Source organism: Microcaecilia unicolor, chromosome 1 (genome assembly GCF_901765095.1).
Source record: "Microcaecilia unicolor chromosome 1, aMicUni1.1, whole genome shotgun sequence".
Taxonomy (NCBI): domain Eukaryota; kingdom Metazoa; phylum Chordata; class Amphibia; order Gymnophiona; family Siphonopidae; genus Microcaecilia; species Microcaecilia unicolor.
In genome coordinates, this window is record NC_044031.1 from 530,058,635 (window position 1) to 530,085,924 (window position 27,290).

Below are 27,290 nucleotides of genomic sequence, written 5' to 3' on the forward strand. Positions count from 1 at the left end.
CCCATCCACTAGCCACCCAGCTATCTACATTCCTAATGATTGAATCGCCAAGTATGACAGCTGTTCTAACCTTTTCTTCCCGGTCAACCATTGAAGATATATCCTCGGCGCGAGAGGATGGTACAGCTTCTGGTGGGTAGGTCCTGGCTACAGGAGTACTTCCTACTTCACCTTCTGGAAGACCTCCCTCCTCCAAGGTAGCACAGAGGCTACCTGAGTGGAGGTGGGACATTGCTGTAAATGTAAAATGTTGTTTTCATTCATTTATCCAGTCCTTACATGCAAATAGTTTTGCATTTTAAACCCATAGGTGAATCCTAATAGTGGTTAAACTATTAGGTATAAACTGTGTTCTTGGTTTGTTTGTTTTTTTACTTTATTTTGGACTGCTTTGTGTCCTGCTGATCTGTACATCTGCTGCCTGGAATTTTGGAAGATGGAAATGAGAAAATAAAAATGTAATTTTGGATGTACTCTGTAGAAGTTGTTTACTTTTGCAATTTGTACATGCATGCCTGTTCTGGTGTATATATGTGACAATATTTGAATAACTATTTGTACTTATGGCTGTGATTTTTGAACATGCAGGATCATTAAAGGACTTTTAAATGCCCAGCTGGGTATATATGTAATCTCATCTTTGTTAACTATTTCAGACATATCCATCTATTTGCTCCCATGATATAACTGAATTCTATTATTCTGTCTCACTGTATTTTCAAATGTAAGCCACATTGAACCCAAACAAAACACCAAAATGTTTTGTCCTCCACCTTTTAAGGCACTGCCTATCCAACTATAATAGCTTTAGAGACTTTTTACAGATGGACCACCACGCATTTATTTTTGATAATCTTTTGCTATTGTTTTCAATAGCGTTTTGAAATTGTTTTGGGGTGAACTAAAGCTCCACCTACTGCAAGTTCCGTCTACTGGCTTCATCCCTTACAATGAACTACGTATGATTCGGAACCAGCCTTGCCTGATTGAAAACACATTTCCCACACAAAACCCCGCCCTCGCCGTCATCACCCGCCCCGCCGTCATCAGCTCCACCCCCGTCGTCACCAACCACGCCCACAACGTCTTCAACCACGCCCACCGCAACCCGAAACTGTCAAAAATTTCCCGCAGCGGGTCTCGCGGAAAGCCGCCCAATTGGGCGGGAAAACCGCAACCTTGGAATACCCCCTCCCACTCTCTTCTTCAACCTCCTTGCTAGCTAGTGGCCGGCAACCTGTGTCTTTAAACAGTCGGGGTTTTGCGACGCTTTTCGGCAGTCGTAAAGGAGAAGACCGGAATAGGTCGGGCTTTTTGACCCATTTTCAAGTGAAAGGCGGTAAAGGCGGCGCCAGTGGGATGAATTCGGTTTAGTGCTGTTAGATTAGTGGTCTCTTCGTTGTTTTGGCTACCTTGTCGTGGATGGGATCTATTGCTGCTAGAGGATGGCAGGAGGAGATTCCTCAGTTAGGGAACTGTCTCTTATGGATAAAAACATAACCAGGTAGGAACGATCGTAGCTTTTGTGCACCTTCTGCCTTTACGCGCGATTCCTTTAGTAATACTTAGGGGAATGGATTAAAAAGTTCTTAATGGTTATAGATTCGTTTTCGTTTGACAGATGATATTCAACAACTCTCTTCTCTTACCAACCTTCTTAATGTAAATCTGTTTCTGAGCAGGCTACCAAAATGCTCATGCACTCTCCTAATACTTCAGGTTTAGATTTCTCCATAGGTCTTCCTTTATTCAGTGCTCAATCATAGTAAATGAAATGACAGTCAGTCTCCCTTCATCAAATAAGTCCTAGTTGAGCCTTCTTACGTCCTTCTCACCCCCCCCCCCCCCCCCACACATCTATAAAGCCCTTTCCAAGTGTTCAACGTGAATTGTCATGTTAAAAAGTTTGAAAATTCCTGCTCTGTGGACCATAATTCCTTTACTTGCTTCTCGTTCTCAGTCTATTTCCTTCCCATAGTACTCTTTTGTCTCGCACATACTTCCTCCTGACTACTACTACTATTAAACATTTCTATAGCGCTACTAGACTTACGCAGCGCTGTACAAATGAACATGAAAAGACAGTCCCTGCTCAACAGAGCTTACAATCTCAGTTATTCCTCAGGCATCCCTTGTCTGGTTCATTTTTCTCCCATATCTTCTCCAGTGTGCGCCACATCCTAGCTCTATTTCTTCCCTAGTATTTACTCCAAAACCTTACTTATTTTTCCACAGTTCCACATTACTGCCACACTCATACATTGTGCAGTGTTCCTTGCAAGGGTTAGTTGGTGGGGCCGGAGTGTAAGCTGTGGTGACACACTTGACAATGTTCACAGGCTTGATGCACAACACTACATTTCATAGCTGAACAAAGCAAAAAAACATATATCTCATTTCATAGTTGCTAACAATTTTGCCAGGGAAATAGAGACATAATGTTGGTTACTGCCATGGTGGAAGAGAGGCCTGCAATATTTCCAGTTTGGGCTGCTGGCAGATAGGTAACATCCTGTTTCTCAGCTCTCCCCAACCTGCTCTACATATGGTTGTTAATTAAAACACAAGTATGCTATCAAAGTGACATCTCCCAGCTCTTGGTGACACACTAGTTAAGAAACACTGGTTTAGTAGGAACACTGCACAAGGTATGAGTGCGGCAGTAATGCAGCATAGCAGTCTTGCAGCCAAGCAATCTTACTACGCTTCTAAAATCATGAAAAGCCCCCAACAGTGCTGTTTTATATTACACCATTAAGACCCTAACCACTTACAAAAATAATTCCAAACTGAGAAACAAGCTCCCCCCCCCTCCCAGTCCAACTCTTAGCTACCACATTCCAATCTAAAATAGCAACACTTTGAAGCAACACAGTGTTTAGTCCTGGCCCGCCCACTGTTCCATCCACCCTCACCATCACTCTTGTACCATGCAGTACTTTCCTAGACTTCCATATCCCCTTGGAATCAGAGCTCGCTAAAATAATATCCCAGATGCGCAGTAAGCCTTCCTCTCTGGATCTTATACCGTCTTTTCTGGTTAAAAAATATGTATCGTTTCTGCTTCCTTTTCTACATACAATGATTTCTCTTTCACTAAAAACGTGATTTGTACCTCAAAACTGGAAAAATGCAGTCATCTACTACTACTATTTAACATTTCTATATGAAAATCAAAGATCCTAAACTCCCACTCACTGATACATCTAACTATAGACTGATTGCCAATCTGCCCTTTCTTGCTAAGATTGCTGAGAGTCTAGTATATACACAACTTACAGCATTCATTTCCCAAACCAACACTTTACATCCTAACCAAATAGGCTTCCGCCCACACCACAGTACCGAAACATCCCCTACTAGCAGTTCTAAATACTATCTGCTACTACCTCGATAAATCAAGATCTGTATTACTACTGTCCCTTGAAAACAACAGGGTAACCGATCTGCAAACTCCAAGATGGAAAACAAACAAAGCAGAACAGTATGTAGAAAAAAAACAAAATGTTATTGTTGAATGAAATTAAGAAGCCCGACACAGGCCGTGTTTCGCCCAACTGGGCTGCATCAGGGGCTATAAGACAAACACATGTATAACAATTAAAAACAAATAGTTTAACATATAGTGATAAAAAAAACTAATTAAAAAACATCCATAATTTAAAACATATAATCAAAATCAAAGGCTAGGCTGATATCACAACACCATGAAAATATATCTCAACATAAATGACACATCATAATAATAAAGCATATAAATTAAATCTTAAAATACAATAACCATATGTACTGATAACATGGTACATCGAGAAAAGGTAAGTATATAGATATATATCATAAATATATATCATAAATATAAATATTTAAAACATGCAATATAAGAAAAATAAGGAAAGAAAGTTTTAAACTGGGAAGCTCATGATGTATAGAGCTAATTAAGTGAGCAGAAATCATCCGCATTTCACACTAAAAGCAAGCTCAGCTGATTACATACAGCCTATACTGAATCCTCCCTCATACTTCCCTTGTTTTCAAATGTGGTTGCTCCTTAGTTTCCTCTCATGGATATCACAGATACTGAGGGATTGATTCTGCTTTTGGACTTATGAAATTAGTTGGCATGTTAAAACTGAAAATATACTTTTTTTTTTTTTTTTTTAGCAGATTTGAGCTTTTCTAACAGTCTTTGCAAGTGATGTCAGGTAACTGAGATATAAATTGGGTATAGCAGCTCTTGTTCATTATGGGGTGAATTCTATATATGGTGATGAAAAAGCACTATTCTGTAAACCACGCTTTTAAAGTTAGTGGTTTATAGAATAGTGCTTATATGCAGGGTGTCACGTAAGGTTAGGGGCTGCCATTTACACTAACGAAAATGTGGTGCAAATGCCCACGTCTAAATTTAGGAGTGTAACCCCCATATACTATAATTACGTGCATAATTGAATACCATCCCCCCAAAATACCCATGACTCCCTTTCCGCATCCCTTTTTTTGGATCACGTAAAATTTAGGCGCATAAATGCCAATTCAATCTAATTAGTGCCAATAACTGCTTGTTAAGCCAATTATTGGCACTAATTGGCTCATTCAATTAAATTGTGCACGCAAAGTGGGCATGTGCCAAAATTTGTGCATGCAGTTTTTGGCGACTTTTATAGAATTAGTGGGGGTATATGTGACCATCTCTTAGAAAATGTGACTAAGGTTACCAGAAACAAAACATGAGGTTTTAGTGAATTCTGTTGGCAAGAAATTTGTAGTACCACATTCCAAATCCTATCCTTTATGTGGGGGAAAAAAAATTAAAATGTTACAGATGTTGAAACATGTGACTGCTTTTGAACCCATGATATGAAAATAGGCCATTCTCAACATTTTGGGTCCATGACTTTAGTCATGCTTTCTCAGAGACAATCGCATATTTTAAGGTATTGTATGAGCTATGCAACTTGAACAGAGATTTGTATCATTCAGTATGAAAAGTCTTTATCCCACAAAGCATCCTTAATTCACTAAGGTGCTCATTTTCAAAGCACATAGACTTACAAAGCTACATAGGGCCCCTTTTATCAAGCTGCAGCAAAAGGGGGCCTATGCTGGCATTGGCGTGTGTTTTTGATGCGCGCCAGGCCCCCTTTTACTGCAGCTGATAAAAGGATAGTCTTTCTTTTCTGCAGGAAATGGCCGTGCTGCAAGTAAAGCACTTGCTGCAGGGCCATTTCGAGGGGGGGGGGGGGAGTCCTTACCACCACTAAAGGCTCCTGTGCTAACCTGGCGGTAACTGGGCAGCATGTGGCACTGCCCGATTACCGCCAGGTACACCCCAGCGCTGCAAAAATTAATATGTTTTTGTAGCACCGGACATGACGGCGCGCTAGGGGTGGGAAGTACTGCTGGGCTGCTTCGGTAGGCCGGCGGTACTTCCTGTTTAGCGAGTCGCAAGCCTGCATTGAGCTTACCACCGCTTGTAAAAGGGGCCCATAGTAACCTGTGTAACTTTGTAAGACTCTGCTTTGAAAATGAGCCTCTTAATGCCTTTAACATTCATACATTTCAGATGTATAATTTTCACAAGGTATTTGCATTGATTGTGGTTTGCTATTTTTAGTTTGTTACAGGTATCTTTAAGCTGTTATCTCCATACACTCAATTTGCACTTCAACAGTATTTCTAAGATTGAAGGGCTTGGGCATCTTCAGAACTTGCGTCATTTAGACCTGTCATCTAATCGAATAAAGCGTATTGAAGGCCTGACTACACTTACCAATCTGCATAACTTAAATTTGTCCTGCAATTTGTTAACAAAAGTGGAAGGTTTGTAACTGATTTTTTTTTTTACATTTCTATTTTTGGTTTGCATTTGGTTTTAGAGATTCTCCATCATTTCTCATCACCTTTTATTGGACGGTATTTGTGTGCAAGGTCCATCAACAAAGTGTTCGCTGAAACTAGTCTCCAGGATATTAGAGCATGAAATTCGTCTTTAAGTTGAATCTGTTGGAACTTAATTCTGGATATGGCAACTCATTCATTTTACTAAATAAGTTGATGAATCAGTTAGTAATGCTTGGTATGAAAGTTAGATTGGGGTCAATATTCAGTATGTAACATTCATTTTTTATTTTTATTTTTTAATGACAGCCACCATGGGTAAAAAAAAAACAATTGCTGAATATTCAGTGCCAGTATCTGGATACTGGCTGCCACTGAATATAGACAGTAAGCTCTGACCAGCATTATCTGGTTAGCGACAATAATCAAACTAACTGAACAAAGGTAGGACCTCCTGTGTGCTGTCCTATCTTTATTCACTTTGGGGATCTTTTACAAAGGTGCGTTAGGAATATATGGGCATCTTTAGCCTTTAGCGCACATTTATTTCTAACGCGCACTAAAAACGTGTAGAACATGTTATTTAGTTAGTGGTTTGAATATTGCCAGTAGCCAAATAAATTCTGGCTCAGTCTGGGCTCCATCCACGGACGTCCCCAGGCACTAAGTGAAGGGTGCTACAGTGGTCTCGTCAGATTTTCAGCAGCACTATACAGTTACATGCTGCCAAAAATCTAGGGATCACTTGGCCAGCAGGAGGTAACTGATTTACAAAGCTACATAGGGCCCCTTTTTACCAAGCTGCGGCAAAAGGGGGCCTGCGCTGGCACTGGAAGCTGGAGGCATCTCGTAACCAGTTATTTTTATATGCCTTTTTAATCAGGGTGCTTTGCAACAGTATTAACACTAATTTCAAAATAAGCTTTGCAACTCGGTTGTCATTTTAAAAATGTTTATAATTCATTGTTCAGCATGAAAACCTTAACTCGGTGCTAGAATTTTAAAATTCAGTTCAGCTTTTCACTAAAGATGTTAATTACCTGGCAAACGAGTGAATAAGTGTGTGTCCACTGCATTCGATGCCATTTCTGGTAATGCACATTTAGGGAACAAATTCTATAAATAGCATGTTATTTTCTTCGGTGCTAAGTGCTATTCTATAAATGATGCTGAAAGTTAGGTGCCGTTCATAGAATACACTTGTCCTCCTGATTCTGTAAAGGTTGTCAAAAATTGTGTGCGCAAACTTAGTCATGTTCCTAATTTGCATGCACAATTTAATTGAGTAACAAGCCAATTACAAATGTTAATAATAATAATTAGTGCAATTATTTGCATTAATTAGATCTAATTGGGACCAACGTGTGTAAAGTTAGGTATGGGATCTGCATTTTGTCCAAAAGAAGGAGGTGTGGCCATTTTGGGGTGGAACAGGGACGTGGCTTTGAGTTACATGTGTAATTACAGAATAATGGTACTCCGTGAGTAAATTTAGGCGCATGCATTTGCACCACATTTTTGGTGGTGCAAATGGCTATGCCTGAATTTATGTGTGACTGTCTGCTTAAGTGTTTATTCTATAAACCGCACTGAACTTTAGGCACGGCTTATAGAACTGCTTAAACATGTTTTTCATCGCCGATTTTTTTTAGGCATCATTTATAGAATTTACCCCTTAGTGCCTAACTTTAGACACGAGGATTTACACCAACAGGCATATTTTCAAAGCACTTAGCCTCCCAAAGTTCCATAGAAACCTATGGAACTTAGCCTCCCAAAGTGCTTTGAAAATATGCCTGCAAGTAAACCCTAGTGTAAATCCTGGCATCTAAATTAGGTGCAGATCCCCCTTATTCTATAACAGCGCACAAAAATTCTAGGAACGCCCCTGATTCGCTCATGACTCTGCCATGGCTGTGCCCTCTTTTCGGAGCAGTGCGACTAAAAATGTACACATAAATTTTAATTAAGGCCAGTTAGTGCTGATAATTGATTTATTAGCACCCGATTGGCACTAATTGGCTCGTTGAACTGCACATTCAAATTGGGTGAACTCCTAAATTTACGTGTGCAATTTTAAGTGGCATTTATAGAACTTTGGGGTAGGAGCATAATGTTAATATAGGTTAGTAAATAGGCATCTATGTATTTTCTTTCTGTTTTGGGACTAGGCAAATAGAATTAAGACGGGTATATAAGTTGTTTCAGCAGTGAGCCACATGATCAGAAATCCATGGTTGTAGGGGCTTCATGAATATTTTAGTCTATCAAAATGTTATGTCAGGACAAGCAAAGAGGTTTACAAACCACTAAGTAGGGAAATATAAGAAAATGTCTATTTATCTTCTGAAATTGTGACTTCATATCCACCATATAGTCCTTTTATGCTTCAAAATTATGGGCCCTATTTACTAAGGTGCGTTAGCATTTTTAATGCGCCTACAACTAGTGCATGTCCTAAATGTGTAGGCGCCTATAAGGATATTGTAGGCACTTACATGGTTAACATGCGTTAAAGACGCTAACATGCCTATAACGCGGCTTAGTAAACGGGGCCCTATGTGTGCTAGCTGCTGGGTAATTTTTGCAAAAAATCTTAAGTGGGCTACATCCCAAGGCTAGGCAGACCACATTTAACACACTAGAATACCCCTGGTTTAAGTAAATGAAATTCAAATTTGTACTTAAACTGGTGAAATACTGTATACCTGCTTTTTCTCCCCTCCCCCCCCCCCCCCCCCCCCCCCCCCCGAAGGAAGGTATTATATTTATTTCTGACATTTTGTTTGTCCTGTGATTTTTGATAGCAAGGATGAAAGTTGTCATAATCTAAGGAGTGGGGAGCTGTTTGTAAGCACATCACTACTACAACTAACCTGAGACTTTGATGTGTTGAGCAGAATAGAAAAAAGCCATAGTCATATGTCCCTTTTATTAGCACTGCTGATTTTGACTTCACTTTTCTTACTTTTTATTTAGGACTTCAAAAATTAGTTAACCTTACTAAACTGAATTTATCGTACAACCGTATATATGACCTTTCTGGTAAGTAAATTTTACAGTATAGAACGTGTTAATATAGAATAAATCACACAGTGGATATATGTTTCACTCGAATCCTGTCATTTTGGGCCTCTTGGGTTTTTTTTTTTTGGTGCTTGGTGGAGGATTCTTTAACCTTTTTCTTTTATCTAGATGTCAAGATTTGCATTTGGAATGCAGTAACATTGTTATTGGCATTTGTATGTAATCCCCCATTATAATGAGGATTACTAAAGATCATGAGAGACCTCTGTAGAGTTACTGAAGGGAGGGTTCTGAGGTTATGGGTGGTAAAGGATCCAACCCAAGGGGGGTGGTTTCCTTGATAAGTTGTAGAGGAAAATGTTTCTGGTTGTTGAATGACAGAAGGGGAGCAGTTAGGAGTTAATAAATAATGTGATTGTTGGGGTTTGCATGAAGTCTTTGGTTGCCTGTACCCCCGCCGGGAACCTTGAGAAGAGGGGAGTGTCCTGGATGGGTTCAAGAAACTAAGGCTGACCAAAGAACAAGGCTTCTGCCAGTAAAGCGTTAACCGTGTGACGTGGAGTAGTGCTCCATGTCACACAGTTCCAGGTGGGAAGAATCTTCTGTTTCAGGGAGATTTGAAACAGATTTACCATAGGCATTCATCGCTTGTGGGATATTTATTTATTTATTTATTCATTCATTCATACCCCACATTAGCCCGAAATAGACTCAAGTTCAATGTGGCTTACAAACAGACAATAAAGTGAATAAAACATAATAACTTACAGAATATAACACAAATTTCAATAAGTTCAAGAAGCAAATTAATACATGTGCAGTAAGTAACCAGGGATTTAGACTACCTCAGGGAGCACCTGTGTGGTTGCAGGACAACTTGGTTTGCTCACAAGGATGTTGGCTTTTCTTGCTGGTTAAGTGGCTTTGGTTGTCATCCTGTCCCAATTTGACATCTTGACAGTTTTCCAACACAGAAGATATGATCTGTTTCTCAATGCTTGTTAACATTGAGCATCGCTATGTGATTATCTGGACTAGGACAATTTTGTTGGCCGTCTGATCTTTGAAAACCTTTAGGTTCCTATTTACTAATTCTTAGCATGTAATAACAGTACACAGTGGGAAATGCCAGCATATCCGACAGACCTCCAGGTGACATCATCGCGTTGCCATTAAGAAACGTGCAGCTTCTCTTCCTGTTTTCTGGCTTTACATGCTGCAAGGAAGCCATCTTTGAGCCATGCTTGAGCTGAGACTGTTCTTCTCTGCAAGGGAACCTTGCGGTGCAGCTGATATTCCTTCATGCACCCTTATCCAAGTTAAGAAGCACGTAACTTGTGATTGGAACCGGTGCTTCTATGTATGCATTTTTGGATCTGGGACCTCAGTTTTGCAGCAGGGGAACCGTGTTTTTGATTTGAGACCATGCTTTCATGCATTAAGTTTTGTTTGTCTTTTGGAGACCATGGTTGCAAGGGAACCAAACTTTTTGGACCTGGGACCCTGCTTGTGTGGCGAGGGAACTGTTGAAAAATTTTTAAAGCTGAGACCTCGCTTTTATAACAGTATAGCTTTGGACCTGGGCCACCGCTTTTGCTGCGAGGGAGCTGTTGAAGTTTCCAGCTGAGACTTTGCTTTTACAGCATGGCATCAATTTTTAGCCAGTGGAAAGAGGAGAAAAGTTGTTTTGTCTATAGAGCAAAAGGAACTGCTAAAGAAAGTGAACATTAAAGATGTTTTGAGCTGCCTTCCAGCCAGGGAACCATTTTTGATATAAAACCGTGCTTTTGCAGAAATATTTGGAACTGACGCTGCACTATGTGACCCGAGAGCTTCTTTTTCTGTCAGGGATCCATTTTTGATCGGAGGCTGTGCTTTTGCAGAAATGGAACCATGGTAAGATTCTTGTGCACAATGAGTTTTATGCAGTACCATATGTATTCCTGTTTGTTCATTTACATTTACAGCTCTTTCTTTATTTTTACTCTCATTCTTAGATCTGGAGGGTTTTCAGTTTTAGATCTGCTGCCTTGATTTCTGCTTCACACTGGTTTTGACTGGAGAAAATAACACAGTGATTAGAAATGGGGCTCTGCTTGGTTCTGTATTTCTCTACTGTATACGTAGTTGATAAATATGGTTTCCCTTGCTTGATCATATACAGTATTTCTGTTCACATTGCCTGTTGTACAGTTGCTGTGTATACTGCGCTGTATTCTCAAATTGCCTGCTGTATCTTTTGTTTTCTTATTTTTTTTGTTGCTCATTTTAAAATATTGTTTATTAACACTAAAGATACTTCATTCATGATGAACAGGCATAGGGTATGTTTTCTGTGCATTGTGTGAGGAGTTGCCGTTGTTTACCGTACTGTCTGACTTATCCGATAACGGGGTAGTCCCACTTACATCGGATAATCGAGACTGTACTGTAGTCCAAATATAGCAGCTCTTTTTATTGTAGAAACTTGTAAAAAGGACTTGACACAAGTCGTGTTTCAGCAGGAGTCCATAAACTAAAAAAATAACAACAATATAACCATAAAGTATTATATATACCAGTGACATGTAGAATCAAAACAATATAAATCTTACTATAAAACCCATCAACCAAAAAGGTGTGAAGCTAAAAAGGATGAATACAATTAAAAAAAACAACAGAAAGTGTGCCTAAAGGACAATTCCTTACTCATACAGTACTGTAATGCTGTATAGAAATGAAGAGTTGTATCAAGTCACAATTGTAAAGCTGTAGCAGATAAAATCTAAAAAAAAAAGAAAAAAAAGAGTAACATATGAATTTGAATGATCTGGTAACAATATTGTAAATACAGCACAAAGTAAGAAATCACAGTGTAAAAACTAGATACAAAGAAGGGCATTTTCGAAAGGAACGTCCAAGTTGCGAGTTGGGCGTCCTTCCAAAACGGTGAAATCCAGGGGCGTGAAAACCCATATTTTCGAAAAAAGATGGACGTCCATCTTTCGTTTTGAAAATACTGTCAGAGATGTCCAAATCCTTAAATTTGGACGTCCCTGGACATGGACGATTCTGACTTTCAGCAATTTTTGAAACCAAGAACGACCAAATGCAAGCCATTTGGTCATAGGAGGAGCCAGCATTACTAGTGCACTGGTCCCCCTGACATGCCAGGACACCAAACGGGCACCCTAGGGGGCACTGCAATGGACTTCATAAATTGCTCCCATGTACATAGCTCCCTTACCTTGTCTGCTGAGCCCCCCCAAAACCCACTATCCCCAACTGTACACCACTACCATAGCCCTTACGGGTGAATGGGGGCATCTAGATGTGGGTTTGTGGTGGGTTTTGGAGGGCTCGCTGTTTCCTCCACAAATGTAACAGGTAGGGGGGGATGGGGCTGGGTCCGCCTGTCTGAAGTGCCCTGCACCCACTAAAACTGCTCCAGGGACCTGCATGCTCTGTCATGGACCTGAGTATGACATCTGAGGCTGGCATGACATATTTTTAAAGATGTTTTTTAGGGTGGGAGGGGATTAGTGACCACTGGGGGAGTAATGGGAGGTCATCCCCAATTCCCTCCGGTGGTCATCTGGTCATTCTGGGCTCCTTTTTGTACCTTATTCATAATAAAAACATGTCCGGGTGAAAACGTCCAAGTGTTCGTCAGGGATGTCCTTGTTTTTTTCGATTATTGGTCAAAGACGTCCAAGTGTTAGGCACGCCCAAGTCCCGCCTTTGCTATGCCTCCGCCACGCCCCCTTGAAGTTTGGCCATCCTTGCAATGGACTGCAGTTGGAGACATCCTAAATCGGGTTTCGATTATACCGATTTGGATGTTCCTGAGAGAAGGACATCCATCTTCAGATTTATGTCGCAAGATGGACGTCCTCTTTCGAAAATGAGCCCAATAGTCATACTAAAACATATGTATTTGTGTCAAAATATCATACGTAGTATCGGAACTTGCTTGATGCAGATACATATGTTGCAAATTTTGTTATGTTACATTGAAAATAGTTTCTCGTTTGAAAATCCATTGGGGTTTTGTTAACAACAGTACTCGCGAGAGATCACGTGATGCACGGCTAGAAGGTGGCAGTCGTCGTGCAGAGCTCCCTCCCCGCTTGAGATATAACAGCGATAAAACGCATCGGCGAACTTAGAGATATACCCGAAATACAGGGGAAAGATAGAGCTAGCATTGGTGCTGATAGAACGGGAGCAAGAAAAGGCGGATGGCAGCGAAATCGGGGAAGAAGGAGGGGACGAGAAGTCGGATCGCTGAATCCAAGATGGCGGACGCAAGGAGCGGGAGTCCTCCGACGGTGAGCTCCGCGTGGGCTGCAGAGGTAGCAGCAGAGGTGTCTTTAGTGCTGGAGGCTTCTGTAGATTTAAAATTACAAAGAATCACAGAACAACTACAGGGAATAGATGATAAGTTGGGCGGAATCCAGACGGAGTTTGCCCAGTATAAACAGCGATTGTCAGATGTGGAAGACTATGTGCAAAAGCAGGAACAATCAGATAAAACCCTGAAACAAAAAGTGGAACGCTTAGAGGCTAAACTGGAGGATCTTGAGAACAGGGCGCGGAGGAGCAATATCAGAATGATAGGTCTTCCAGAAAATATCAAAGAAGCAGACCTGAGATCTGTATTGGAGTCCTGGCTTCCTACTGCACTTAACTTAACATTGGTAACAGGCCCGCTGCGAGTGGAGCGAGCCCACAGGTTAGGCCCTCTGAGAAAAGAAGATCAGAGGCCCAGAGTGGTAATATTTAAAGTGCTCAATTTTGCACATAAGCAGGAGATATTTCGTGCGCTCCGGAAAGTAGAGCAGCTGAAATACGAGAACTGTGTGGTGCGTTGTTTTCAGGATTACTCCATGGCGGTGTCACAGCAGAGGAAGGCGTATCGAGAGGTGTGCCAACTTTTGTTCACGAAAAAGATTCAATTCGCTTTACTATATCCTGCCCGCCTGAAGATTTGGTATAGAGGGTCCCAGCAGTTCTTCAACACGGTGGAGGAGGCGTGGAAGTTCGCGCAACAGGCTGTACGAGCTGAGGGACCAGCATAAGCGACCCGGTTGGGTAGACAAGAACTTTTGAAATTTAGCGTGACTGCAGGATTTTGCTGCCTAACGTTTATTTGGAGCTCGGTGTTCCTGAGAACACGCTTGAGGAAACCTTGTTATACTATATGCTTTAATGTGATGTTATTTGTGCTGTTCTTTGGGATCTTCAGGATGGGGATTGGATAAATGATTGTTTTTGTTATATGAGTACCAGAGACATATTTGACTGGGAAGATAATGGGGATATGAGAAATATAATTGCTAATGAAGCGTGCATAAGTGGGGGGGGAGCTCGCGTGATTAGGCTTCTCTTTAGGAGCCATGAAGGGTTCTACAGGGGATAGACAAAGGGGGGGGAGGGGAAGGGAGGGGTTGGGGAGATATCCGGGGAAAGCAGGGACAAAGAATATTTGGGATGGATGGTCGAGGGGGGGAGGCTTAAGGGCTGGGAGGTCTTCCCTCTTGTTACTTGGCAAAACTAACATGGTAATTCAAATATATGATTACTGGAATTATGAGTTCACTTAAAATAGTTTCGTGGAATGTGGGGGGGGGGGGGGTTTCCTCCCCTATTAAACGAACTAAAGTTCTGCAGGAGTTACAGAGACAGAGGGCTGATGTGGCCCTGCTACAGGAGACACATCTCTCCTCTGGAGAACATGCTAAATTTAAGAAAGGATGGGTGGGGTCCTTGGTGGAGGCCCCGGCGGTGGGTCGGAAAGCAGGGGTGCTGATTCTCTTTCGAAAAAGCATCCCGCTTCGGATTGGCTCAGTTTGGGCTGACCCGGAGGGTAGGTGGGTTTTGACTAGGGTGGAAATTAACGGTCGCCCTTTGGTTCTCTGCAATGTCTATGCCCCCAATGTGTTTAATAAAAAAAATTTTCAGGATCTGATTAAGAGGCTGTCTCCGCATGCGGAAGGGGAGCTAATTGTGGGTGGAGACTTCAACTTGGTATGTGACCCTCTCATGGATCGCTCCGCCACGTCTTGCCAGAGTCCGGGGGGGAGTCGCAAAGCGCTGTCCTCCTTATGTAGAGCCCTGGCATTAGTAGACGTCTGGAGGACGTTACATTCGTCTGAAAGGGACTACACCCATCTCTCCAGGGCACATGGTTCTCAGTCCCGCCTAGATTATTTGTTTGTATCACACTCCTTGTTTTTTCAGGTGCAAAAGGCGGAGATTGGCCCTTACGCAATCTCTGACCATGCTTTGATATGGTTAACAATGACGGGTCAGTTGAAGGACCGGGGCGATTGGATGTGGAGATACCCCCTGGAGTTGGTAAGAGACTCGAGATTTCATAAACATCTATTGGACAGATGGGAGGATTATGTTTACCATAATGGAATTCATGCAAACCAACCGGCTTTGTTCTGGGAAACAGCAAAGGCTGTGTTGCGAGGAGATATTATCTCTTACTCAACACAAAAAAAGAGAATGAGGGATAAGGAAATTGTTCGACTAGGAGGTTTGGTCCAAAGGTTGCGAAGAGCATATGGGTACTCACCTACGGCTTCACATAGAGGGGCTTTATTGGAGGCGCAGAAAGAATTAAATGAGTTACTACATCAACGGGCGGCAAAGACTCAGCTCTACTATAAATATCGCCTGTTTCAATATGGTAACAAGGCAGGAAGCATGTTAGCTAGAATGGTTCGCAGGAAGGAGGGGATCAATCGGGTTTCACAGTTAAAAGCTGGGGATGGGAAGATGGTAAGAGAGGCTAGAGATATTGCGGACACCTTTGGAAAATTCTATGAGGCGTTGTATGCCTCGGATCGGGATGTAGTGTTAGATAGCACTCTATATCTGGAAAACTTGGTCTTACCTAGCCTCTCTGACCGGCAGAGAGAAGGATTGAATGCGCCATTTACAGAGGGAGAGCTGATGTTGGCTTTACAACAGAGTGCTTCTCACAAGGCTCCTGGGCCTGACGGCTATAGAGTAGAATTCTATAAGCAGTTTTACGATCAGGTTCAGGGGCCTTTATTGACTTTGTTTAACTCAATAGTATCAACGCAAGCGCTTCCTACTACGTTTCGAGAAGCTCAAATTGTTGTGATACCTAAAGAGGGGAAGAACGTGGCGGACCCGGAATCTTATAGACCCATTTCTTTAATCAACGTAGACGCGAAACTATATGCCAAAATCTTAGCCAATCGATTAGCCTTAGTTTTACCGCCCCTGGTTGAGGAGTCCCAGGTGGGTTTTGTGAGAGGGAGGACGGCAGTGAAAAATGTTCGATCTTTGTTGACCTCTCTAGAAGTTGTAGCCAGAAGACGCCTTCCGACGCTTTTAGTTAGTTTTGACGCGGAAAAGGCGTTTGACCGGGTCAGCTGGTCATATTTATTTGCGGTTTTGCATGCTTATGGTTTTGGGGGCTTTTTTCTAGAGGCTGTCAAGGTCCTGTACTCGGTGCCGAGTGCTTATGTATGGGTAAATGGAGAGCGTTCGAGATCTTTCCGGATTCATAGAGGGACGAGACAGGGATGTCCCTTGTCTCCCCTTTTGTTTATTTTATCCTTGGATCCTCTTCTCCGGGAAATGATACAACACCCGGAGATTAGAGGTGTACAGGTAGGAGACTCTGAGTTCTTGCTTTCTGCTTTCGCAGACGATCTACTAGTACATCTTACAGAAATACACTCCTCTTTGCCGGCACTTTTAGAACTTTTTACGGAGTTTGGAGATTTTGCGGGGTTCCGTCTTAATTACAGTAAATCACTGGCATTGCCCTCGGTGGAAAGCCTACGGAGAACGTGGGGAGAGGGATTTCCTCTTCGGTGGGCGACAGGATCTTTCAAATATCTCGGCTTACATATTTCAATGAAAGTCTCAGAATGGTATAGTCTGAATGTTTCTAGGCTGTTGAGAAACACAACGGAGAGGCTATGCGCTTGGCAGTCTCTGCCGCTGTCTCTCAGTGGGCGGATTCAGTTATTCAGAATGGTGGAGTTCCCTAGGTGGCTATATCTATTACATATGTTACCCCTTTATTTGAAGACAAGAGATTTGAATCTGTTGACCAAGGTGATCAGATACTTCTGTTGGGGAGGTAGAAAGGCAAAATTGCCACTACATATGTTGCAGGGGACTTGGGGGGAGGGAGGCCTGGGGCTCCCGGATTTGAGAAGATACAATTGGGCTTGCCTCCTACGTCATCTTGGAGATTGGTTTTTGGCGCGAGATGATTACACCTGGAGGAAGTTGGAAAGCCAATATTATGCACCGTGTCATTTTCACTTTCTTTTGCAGGCTCCCAGTAAGTCACTTCCTTCTGATCTGCGTTCTAGTATACTAGTGCTCCCTTTACGGACGCTTTGGAGAGATATGATGCGGATGTTTGGCCTGGGTAGGTGTGTCTCAGATTTGCTCCCTATTCAGGGCAACTTGCTGTTTCGACCGGGTTTGGAAAATGCGGTTTTTCGGATCTGGGCGAGGCACGGGATAAATCGGTTGGAGCATGTATTGAACAGACAAGGTCATATGCTGAACCTAGGGGCGCTGGGGCTGGGATACGATATGGGAGGTGCCTTTGCGTATGCCCAGCTAAAACACTATGTGGACTCATTGGAGGTGGAGGCTTTGGGCGCTGGACATTGTCGTTTATTGAGGCAATTTTTTCATTCGGTACCAAGTGAACGTCTTTCTATTTCTGGGCTACACAAAGTATTGGGGAAATTTTTGGTGCCCAAAGATCGGGAGAACATTCGTCAGAGATGGGCAGGAGATCTGGAAAGGCCACACATATCTTTAGACTTCAATATTCTGACGGCAAGGGTACGGAGTTTAACGGGGAACGCAGGGCTTAGAGAGTGCCAATACCGCATCCTTCATAGGGCCTATTTAACGAAAGCTCAGATATTCAAGATGGGGGGAATCTCTACGCCCTTATGTGGGAAATGTGGGAGGGCTCCGGGATCTTTTTTTCATTGTTTATGGAGCTGCTATAAGGTGAGACATTTTTGGGATTCCATTGCTCAATATCTGGCGGATCTCTTGGACTTGAGAATCATGTGCTCTCCGATGGGAATTTTGTTAGATAAATATGAAGCTTTTCTATTACAAGGGGGCTCGGCCCGTCAAATGGTTCGGAAGGCCTTCTTGATTGGTAAGAGGCTAATAATGAGCCGGTGGGTGGAGGAGACCCCTCCGGACTTCTGGCACTGGCGCAACAAGTTACATGAATTTGTGTTGTTTGAGAGGAGGGGGGTGGGAAGGTCCACTGGGAGGTTGAAGCGATTTTTGGAAGTTTGGGGGCCATACATTCATAGTCTGTCTCCTAAAGGGCGAAGTTTAATGGTGAACTCGCTTTAGATATATGTTGAAATTGGATCATCCTTGGTGGAAATAAGTTAGCAATCTGGATATCTCTAAATAAAGGGTGGGGGGTAGAGGGGAGGGGAGGGAGGGATTTGAATCTTGAATATATTACTTCAAATGTTGATAGGAGGGGAGAGAGGGTTATGCCAATATATCGATGATGATTATTATTTGTATAATGACATCAATGAGAACTGCTGATAAAGCGGGCTGGGGGGGGGGGGGAGGATAGAAATGTTGAAAACATGATGACTGTAAGCAGTGGGGTATCTTTGTTATGTTGCAATTGTGAGTGATGCAATGTTATACTACCATCAATGTGCTGAGATGGAATTGTATCTTCTAATTCATCAATAAAAATTGTTGAAACATAACAACAGTACTCGCTCAATATGAAACAGCGTCATAGATACAAAATAAAACTGGAGACACACAACAAAATTCCAGTGTCGTGTACATCAACTTAGGATAAGAATAATAATGATAAAGGATTTTTAGTATGTTTACGTGAAATAGTGTTAAAAATTTAAACTATAGTGAGGTGATCAATCTTTCACGTACCTCTAAAATTAGCACATTAAGATCACAAAACTATGAATCTTGTGCATAAAAAACCGATGTCTAATTAGATTCCAATAGGAGACTATGTAATGGCCAATCGGAACTACATCAACATCTATATATATAAAACTCGCCCTCAACGTTCTGAAGACAGTTACGTCAGTGAAGCCAAGCCCTTACTTCCTTCAAGAAGGTTCGTGGTGGTGAAGCCACCAAAATCGCTCCGGGCCCCGCCCTCGAGGGAGGAGCAATGGCAGAACAATGAAGGGGTTGGCAGGGAGGGAGGCGGGGGGGGGGGAAATCGCTACGGGCCCCGCCCTCGAGGGCGGAGCAATGGCAGAACAACCAAGGGGTTGGCAGGGAGGGAGGGAGGCGGGGGGGGGGTGGGAAATCGCTACGGGCCCCACCCTCGCGTCAAACGTCATGACGTTGAGGGCGGAGCAATGCCACAACAACGAAGGGGTTGGCAGGGGGGTGTTGCCGACGAAAACATTGCTAGCGCCTGTTTCATTTGCTCACAAACTGGCCTCTTTTACTAGTATGGAGATAAAACTGACACACCTGTGACGAAGACCTTATATATGCCCACGTGGGACACTTCAGCCTGCGGGGTAATGCTCTCTACAAAATAACAAAGCTGAAAAATCTGATTAATCAAATAGGACAGTAGTCATCTATAGTAGTGTGTTCAATGGCAGAGTAGCCTAGTGTTAGTGCAGTGGACTTTGATCCTAGGGAACTGGGTTCAATTCCCACTGCAGCTCTTTGTGATTCTGGGCAAGTCACTTAACCCTCCATTTTAACTGCTTTGAATGTAGTTGCAAAAACCACAGAAAGGTGGTATATCAAGTTCCATTCCCTTTCCTTTAATACAAGAGGCAAGCACACCAACCAAATGGTGCCAAAATGTAATATAAGAACTAAACAAATAAGTGATGTCATCCAAACAGAACTGCAGCTTGAATGCAAAAACCATAATAAAAAATATATAAATTCTACAAATGTCGCAGTGTGTGTACAAATGTAATGCTGGATTTAAAAACTTTTATAACACTGTAAAAACCTTTTTAACCATGAGGTTTGTAATGTAACAAAAATTAACATAAGATGCCGTAAGTGCCACAATGCACATCTATATGTAACAGCCAGAAAAAATGAGTTCAGCAAGAACTGTGAGCAATCCATATCGAGGAGAAAATTTGGAAGCTGAAGTAAAGTAAGCAAATTGTTATGTACTTCACTGAGAACATAGGGGCCACAAAATCTCAAGTCATGTTTGATAAAATCCAAAAGACAAGGTCTAAACAGATCCAAACATTATCAATCATAGCCACACAAAGTCCTCGGACAAAATAGACCTTGGACAAAATGGGCCATAGTACCTAAAGAATATGTTAGCACTTTATACACCTTTGAGAACTCTAAGGTCCTCTCAAGGAGCATCACTATCTGTACCTTCATCAAAAGAAATTGTATGATGTGATATCCGCCAGTGAGTCTTCTCAGGAGTAGCTCTACACTCTGGAATTTCTTTCCAGAGGGGCTATTTCTAAGTCAAGACTACCTCTACTTCAGGAAGGTGATGAAAGCCTGGCTCTTTTTCCAAGCCTTTAATACATAGGATGATTGACTATGCATCACTCTGCACCTGGACTACCTTGCTACACACACTGTAACTTAGACCAGTTCCTTATATCTTGTTTAACTGTACAAAGAACTTGCTTAGAATTTAGCCACCCATTTATTTATCCCAACTGACTCTGTACCACCCACCTTGTCTCCATCTATATATCTGCACTTGGTCCCTCAGCTACGTGGTAGGCTTTGTTGTAGAACAGCATTATCATTATACCTATGTCATTTGAATGTTCTAATGCGTGCTTGTTAAGTGTTTCATTCGTATTATGCTGACATCGTATTATATCTCTGTTATTTGAATTTCAGTGCTGTTAAATGTGTATATTTTGATACTGTTTCATGGTAGTCCTATTATTAGGTTTTAATTTGCTGCTCTCATGTTTACCTCATTTATTGAATTCATGTTTATATTTGACCATTTTTACTATTGTTGTGCTGTTCATAAAATTGTAAGCTTGATGTTCATCTACCTGCTGTACACCGCCTCGGGTGAATCTCTTCACAAAGGTGGTTAATAAATACCAATAAATGAAAAGATAAAGCAAAAGTAATCGCAGCTGAAGGCTTATTTACAACCACACTGCACATCAGAACCACAAACTGATATTACTTTCTGCATAAAATGCATACATATAACGAGACTAGAAAGCCAAACTGATCCGCTACTTACTAATGCTCCGCATTCAGTGAAATGACCTTAATGCAAAGAGAAAAAAAAAAGTCAAAACTTATGGTGCGCAGACTTTATAATGAGGCCAATTGAACCTAGTGATGTCATATATAAAAAAAAAAGCCTTGCATCCAAAAGAGAGAGCATGCAAAAGGTGCCAATATGAAAAAATAAAATAGAAAAGTGTAAGTGCCATGGTGTGGATATGTATATACTAATGCAAAATTAATGCATATATTTTGGATGAATTTGATGGGGACCTTACTGATGTGTGTCTGGTTATTATGGGTATAGACTCATTCTATACTAATATTCTCCAAATGGAAGCATTAGACATAATCGAGAATACTCTGAGACATTGTCAAACACACATGAAGATACCAAACTCTTTTATCCTTACATTAGCAACTATAGCACTCGGACAAAATTATTTTTGCTTTCAAAAGAAATTCTATTTGCAGATCAAGGGTTCTACCATGGAAGCATCCATGGCCCCTGACGTAACAAATCTATGTTTTTCCCAACACGGATGTCTCTTTGTAACCTCCGACCAGTGGGTTCTTCAAATAGTCCATCTCAGTTATGCCCTGCTTTGGCATTAAAGACCATCAAATTGCCCACCAAGAGCATCATTCATCAGCTCTCGGCACAAGCAGGTACTTCTAGAGGAAGTATCTGCCGTTCTACAGGCCATTGCGGTTGAACATTTGCCACCAGGGAAAGAAGGGAAGGGATTTCCTTGTACTGAAAAAGACAGGGGGGAGGTCATCCCATCCTACACTTAAGGGCCCTAAACAAATTCCTGGTCATAGAAAAGGGTGATTTTCCTGGGCACCCATCTTCCCATTATTCAGGAAAAAAGATTGGCAATGATCTTTGAACTAAAGGTTTTGTATACCCACATTTCAATACTTCCCAGTCACAGGAAGTATCTCAGATTCTGAATAAGGAAATACCACTACAAGCATCACGTTCTGCCTTTTGGCTTTGCATCTGCTCCCAGGTTATTCACCATCTCTCCTGCTCTTATTCCTTTTATCTGTCACATTCTCAACCTCTCACTTTCCACTGCGACTGTCCCTGCTGCCTTTAAACATGCTGTGGTCACACTTCTCCTTAAGAAGCCTTCACTCGACCCTACTTGTCCCTCTAATTACCGACCCGTCTCCCTCCTTCCTTTTCTCTCCAAATTACTTGAGCGTGCTGTTCACCGCCGCTGCCTTGATTTTCTCTCCTCACATGCTATTCTTGACCCACTACAATCTGGTTTTTGCCCTCTCCACTCAACCGAAACTGCGCTTACTAAAGTCTCCAATGACCTATTACTGGCTAAATCCAGAGGTCAATATTCCATCCTCATTCTTCTTGATTTTTCCGCTGCTTTTGACACTGTCGATCACAGCATACTTCTCGATACCCTGTCCTCACTTGGATTCCAGGGCTCTGTCCTTTCCTGGTTCTCTTCCTACCTCTCCCTCCGCACCTTTAGTGTTCACTCTGGTGGATCCTCTTCTACTTCTATCCCTCTGCCTGTCGGCGTACCTCAGGGTTCTGTTCTTGGTCCCCTACTCTTTTCTATCTACACTTCTTCCCTTGGTTCATTAATCTCATCCCATGGCTTTTCCTACCATCTCTATGCTGATGACTCCCAAATCTACCTTTCTACCCCTGATATCTCACCTTGCATCCAAACCAAAGTTTCAGCGTGCTTGTCTGACATTGTTGTCTAGATGTCTCAATGCCACCTGAAATTAAATATGACCAAAAACCGAGCTTCTCATTTTCCCCCCCAAACCCACCTCCCCGCTCCCCCCGTTTTCTATTTCTGTTGATGGCTCTCTCATTCTCCCTGTCTCCTCAGCTCGAAACCTTGGGGTCATCTTTGACTCTTCGCTCTCCTTCTCTGATCATATCCAGCAGATTGCCAAGACCTGTCGTTTCTTTCTTTACAACATCCGTAAAATCCGCCCCTTTCTTTCCGAGCACTCTACCAAAACCCTCATCCACACCCTTGTCACCTCTCGTTTAGACTACTGCAATCTGCTTCTTGCTGGCCTTCCACTTAGTCACCTCTCCCCTCTCCAGTCGGTTCAAAACTCTGCTGTCCTTCTCGTCTTCCGCCAGGGTCGCTTTACTCATACTACCCCTCTCCTCAAGACCCTTCACTGGCTCCCTATCCGTTTTCGCATCCTGTTCAAACTTCTTCTACTAACCTATAAATGTACTCACTCTGCTGCTCCCCAGTATCTCTCCACACTCGTCCTTCCCTACACCCCTTCCCGTGCACTCCGCTCCATGGATAAATCCTTCTTATCTGTTCCCTTCTCCACTACTGCCAACTCTAGACTTCGTGCCTTCTGTCTCGCTGCACCCTATGCCTGGAATAAACTTTCTGAGCCCCTACGTCTTGCCCCATCCTTGGCCACCTTTAAATCTAGACTGAAAGCCCACCTCTTTAACATTGCTTTTGACTCGTAACCACTCGCCTCCACCTACCCTCCTCTCTTCCTTCCCGTTCACATTAATTGATTTGATTTGCTTACTTTATTTATTTTTTGTCTATTAGATTGTAAGCTCTTTGAGCAGGGACTGTCTTTCTTCTATGTTTGTGCAGCGCTGCGTACGCCTTGTAGCGCTATAGAAATGCTAAATAGTAGTAGTAGTATGCAGAGTGGGAGTTTTGTGTTTCCCTATTTGGACGATTGGCTGGTCGAGAGCACATCGTATGAGGGAGCAATAGAGTCAATGTGCCTAACTATTCTGGTGTTGGAGTTACTAGGGTTCATCATAAACTACCCCAAGTCCCACCTTCACCTCGGTCCAGCGATTGGAATATGTAGGAGCCCCGCTATATTTTGAATATCTTCAATTAAATCTCAGTTCACTTCTGTCTGTGAAGAAGGCCTGTATATCACACCAGTGTAAACATATTTGCCATTCTCTCTTTCTTATCCTATAGGTCCTACAGTTCTGTGGCTTTAATATTATCTTTAACATATGCCACTCCCCCCCCCCCCTTTCTTCTACCCTGTCTTTCCTGAACAGATTATAGCCTGGTATAACTATATCCCAGTCATGGTTCTCTGTGAATCATGTCTCTGTGATTACCACTAAATCCAAATCAGTCTTTTCCATCAAAACCTCAAGATCTAAAACGTTATTTCCCATACTTTGGGCATTAGTATATACTGCTTTCAAGAACCAATTCTTGCAGCACACTACTTGGAACATCGATTTCCTAAGAGTGAGCTCCACTACCTTTTGTCCTTTATCCTTGAGACATCATATTTTATCTGGCAGTTATGGGCTATACATCCTTTGATTGACCAGCAATGATTATATGTACTCTTACATATGTAAGGCTTCCATGTTTTGACTATTGTAATTCATTGTTGCAAGGTATAAATCTATCTCAAATTTAGGATTACAGTTTAGTCCAGAATACTGCTGTTAAACTTCTTTATAATACAAAAAGTATGACCATGTTGCCCCTCTCTTACATACACAACATTTGCTTTTTGTCTCTTTTTCGTATTCCTTTCAAAATAGTACTTTGGTTAACCTTTTTTTTTTTTTTTTTTTTAGTCATCTCATTCTCTGCACATCTTCTAGAGCTCTTTGTTCTTCTAGCCAGAATTTAGGACTTTGTCAAAATGAAGGAATAATTAGTGTTTGTGGTGTTGCCCCTGCGCTTTGGAATGGCCTTCCATTAGACATTTGGTTTGAATTATTGCCAGAATTCAAGTCTGCCTTGAAAATCTGTCATTTTAACTTAGCATTCCAGCTGGTTTAAAGAAGTTCCCTATTGTAGGAACAGCAGGAGTCAGCAGTGCTCACTGATGTTCCTGTTGTGTCTTAACTGTTTGCCATTACTTGATTTTTTTTTTAAGTGTTATGAATTATACTTTCAGGCTTATTTTCGAAAGAGAAGGGCGGCCATCTTTCGACACAAATCGGGAAATGGGCGTCCTTCTCTCAGGGTCACCCAAATCAGCATAATTGAAAGCCGATTTTGGGTGTCCCAACTGCTTCCCGTCGCGGGGACAACCAAAGTTCCTGGGGGCGTGTCGGAGGTGTAGCAAAGGCGGGACTGGGGCGTGCCTAACAGATGGGCGTCCTTGAGCGATAATGGAAAAACGAAGGGCGTCCCTGACGAGCACTAAAGATGCCCGAACTGGCCAGATGACCACCGGAGGGAATCGGGGATGTCCTCCCCTGACTCCCCCAGTGGTGACTAACCCCCTCCCACCCAGAAAAAAACAACTTCAAAAACTTTTTTCCCAGCCTCATATATCATACTTAGGTCCATCGCAGCAGTATGCAGGTCCCGGTGTGGGGGGGAGATATGTGTGTGTCAACGGAGGCATAGTGAAGGCGTGGACGTCCTTCTTTCAAACATTTTGGACGTCCTGAACTGCCCCCCTCCCCCAGGGATGGCCAAATTTCAAGGGAGTGGAGTGGTTAGAGCACTGGTCTTGCAATCCAGAGGTGGCCGGTTCAAATCCCACTGCTGCTACTTGTCATCCAAAATCCAAATAAATAAATAAAGGGGGTGTTGGAGGCATAACAAAGGTATGAACATCCTTCTCACAGAAACATCCACATTTTGGACGTCCTCATCTGCCCGTTGCAAGGACGGAAGCATAGCGAAGGCACCTAACACTTGGATGTCCTTCACCCATACTGAAAAAAAAAAGACGTCTGACAAACACTTGGACGTTTTCACCTGGACTTGTGTTTTTCTAAGGTTGTAATCGCTAATTATACACGCAGCTTGTCTGCATGTATGAAGCCGTCTTTGGCATGCGCAGAGCAGCTACTCATAATGCTGGGTTGCTCTGCACTGGCTTCCCCTCCTTAGGAAGGAAATCATGTGCAAATGAGCTGACAGCGAGCAGCTCATTTGCATTCGATTTCCTTCATGCATGCTCGTTCCTTTCCAAATCGCTAAGTGATCGGTGAGGGAAGGGCTTTTTCCGTTCAGTTAGTGCATCTGGCTGAAGGTAAGGGAGCTATGTACCTGGGAGCAATTTGTGAAGTCCACTGCAGTGCCCCCAAGGGTGCCCGGTTGGTGTCCTGGCATGTCAGGGGGACCAGTGCATTACGAATGCTGGCTCCTCCCACGACCAAATGGCTTGGATTTGGTCGTTTCTGAGATGGACGTCCTTGGTTTCCATTATCGCCGAAAATCAGAAACGACCAAGTCTAAGGATGACCGTCTCTATGGACGACCTAAACGTCAAGATTTGGGCATCCCCGACCGTGTTATCGAAACGAAAGTTGGACGTCCATCTTATTTTGATAATACGGGTTTCCCCGCCCCTTGCTGGAGCCGTCTTGCGAGGACGTCCCCAGGAAAACTTGGGCGTCCCTTTCGATTATGCCCCTCTTTTGTAACCTAGAATCTCTATTGTGGTTATTGTTCTGTCTTCTTTGTCTCTTCCCTATGTTTTGTGTAAAATATGTTTTGCTTTGTTTTTGTAAACCACTTTGATAATGCTTTTGATTAACAGTATATAAAATAAAGATGATACTCGAAGTAGCCAAATTGTCCTCTTTGCCCTATCTCCATGCTTTGCGTTAAACTGGTACTGCTATAATCGGTTACATTTCTAGGACATGAGCCTGGGAAAAATCTTCTTGGAAGGAGGTTCTTCTTTGCTCTCCATGAATCTCCTTAGGAGCAATAGGATGCCCTGTTAATAAGCTGGATGGTGAATCTCATGCTTCATGCTATTTGCTGATTTCTATTAAAGCAGCTTATGTCTGTACGTCTATATTGATCAGAATTCCACTTTTGACTTGTTGAATTTAGAGGATGCCCAGATTAACTTTTAATATTACTTTAATTTGTTGCCTTTATTCTACTTGATCATACAGATCAGTTGGAATACAGGTTAAAAAGCATAACATCCTTTTCACTATTCCACATAAAATGAATTGGATGATGACTGTGTAAACAACCAGATTTTAAATGTATGATGAAATAGCCCACATGAGGGTATCTGACGGAAGTCCATTGGAAAATTATTCAAAGATTCTGGACCCCTTTCTGTGATAGTTTTCTTCCAAAAACTCTGCATCATTGCCATCTACATTCCTTCCCTTCAGTAAAGGGATATCACTATACATCAGATTCAGGTGGAAAATATCCATCCTGCAATGATCTATTCAC

At 42.3% G+C, this 27,290-nt stretch overlaps 1 protein-coding gene across 1 annotated transcript in view; it reads left to right on the top strand.

Annotated features, from left to right (window-relative positions):
- Positions 1 to 1,350: 1,350 nt before the first annotated feature.
- The window catches only part of LRRCC1 (leucine rich repeat and coiled-coil centrosomal protein 1), a 154,074-nt gene continuing 128,134 nt past the window's right edge, over positions 1,351 to 27,290 (top strand). Inside the window, exons 1-3 of the mRNA XM_030216082.1 lie at positions 1,351 to 1,504; positions 5,615 to 5,820; positions 8,818 to 8,883. Of these exons, the coding sequence (XP_030071942.1) occupies positions 1,446 to 1,504; positions 5,615 to 5,820; positions 8,818 to 8,883 (331 nt within the window). The 5' untranslated portion in view covers positions 1,351 to 1,445. The remainder of the gene's footprint in view (positions 1,505 to 5,614; positions 5,821 to 8,817; positions 8,884 to 27,290) is intronic.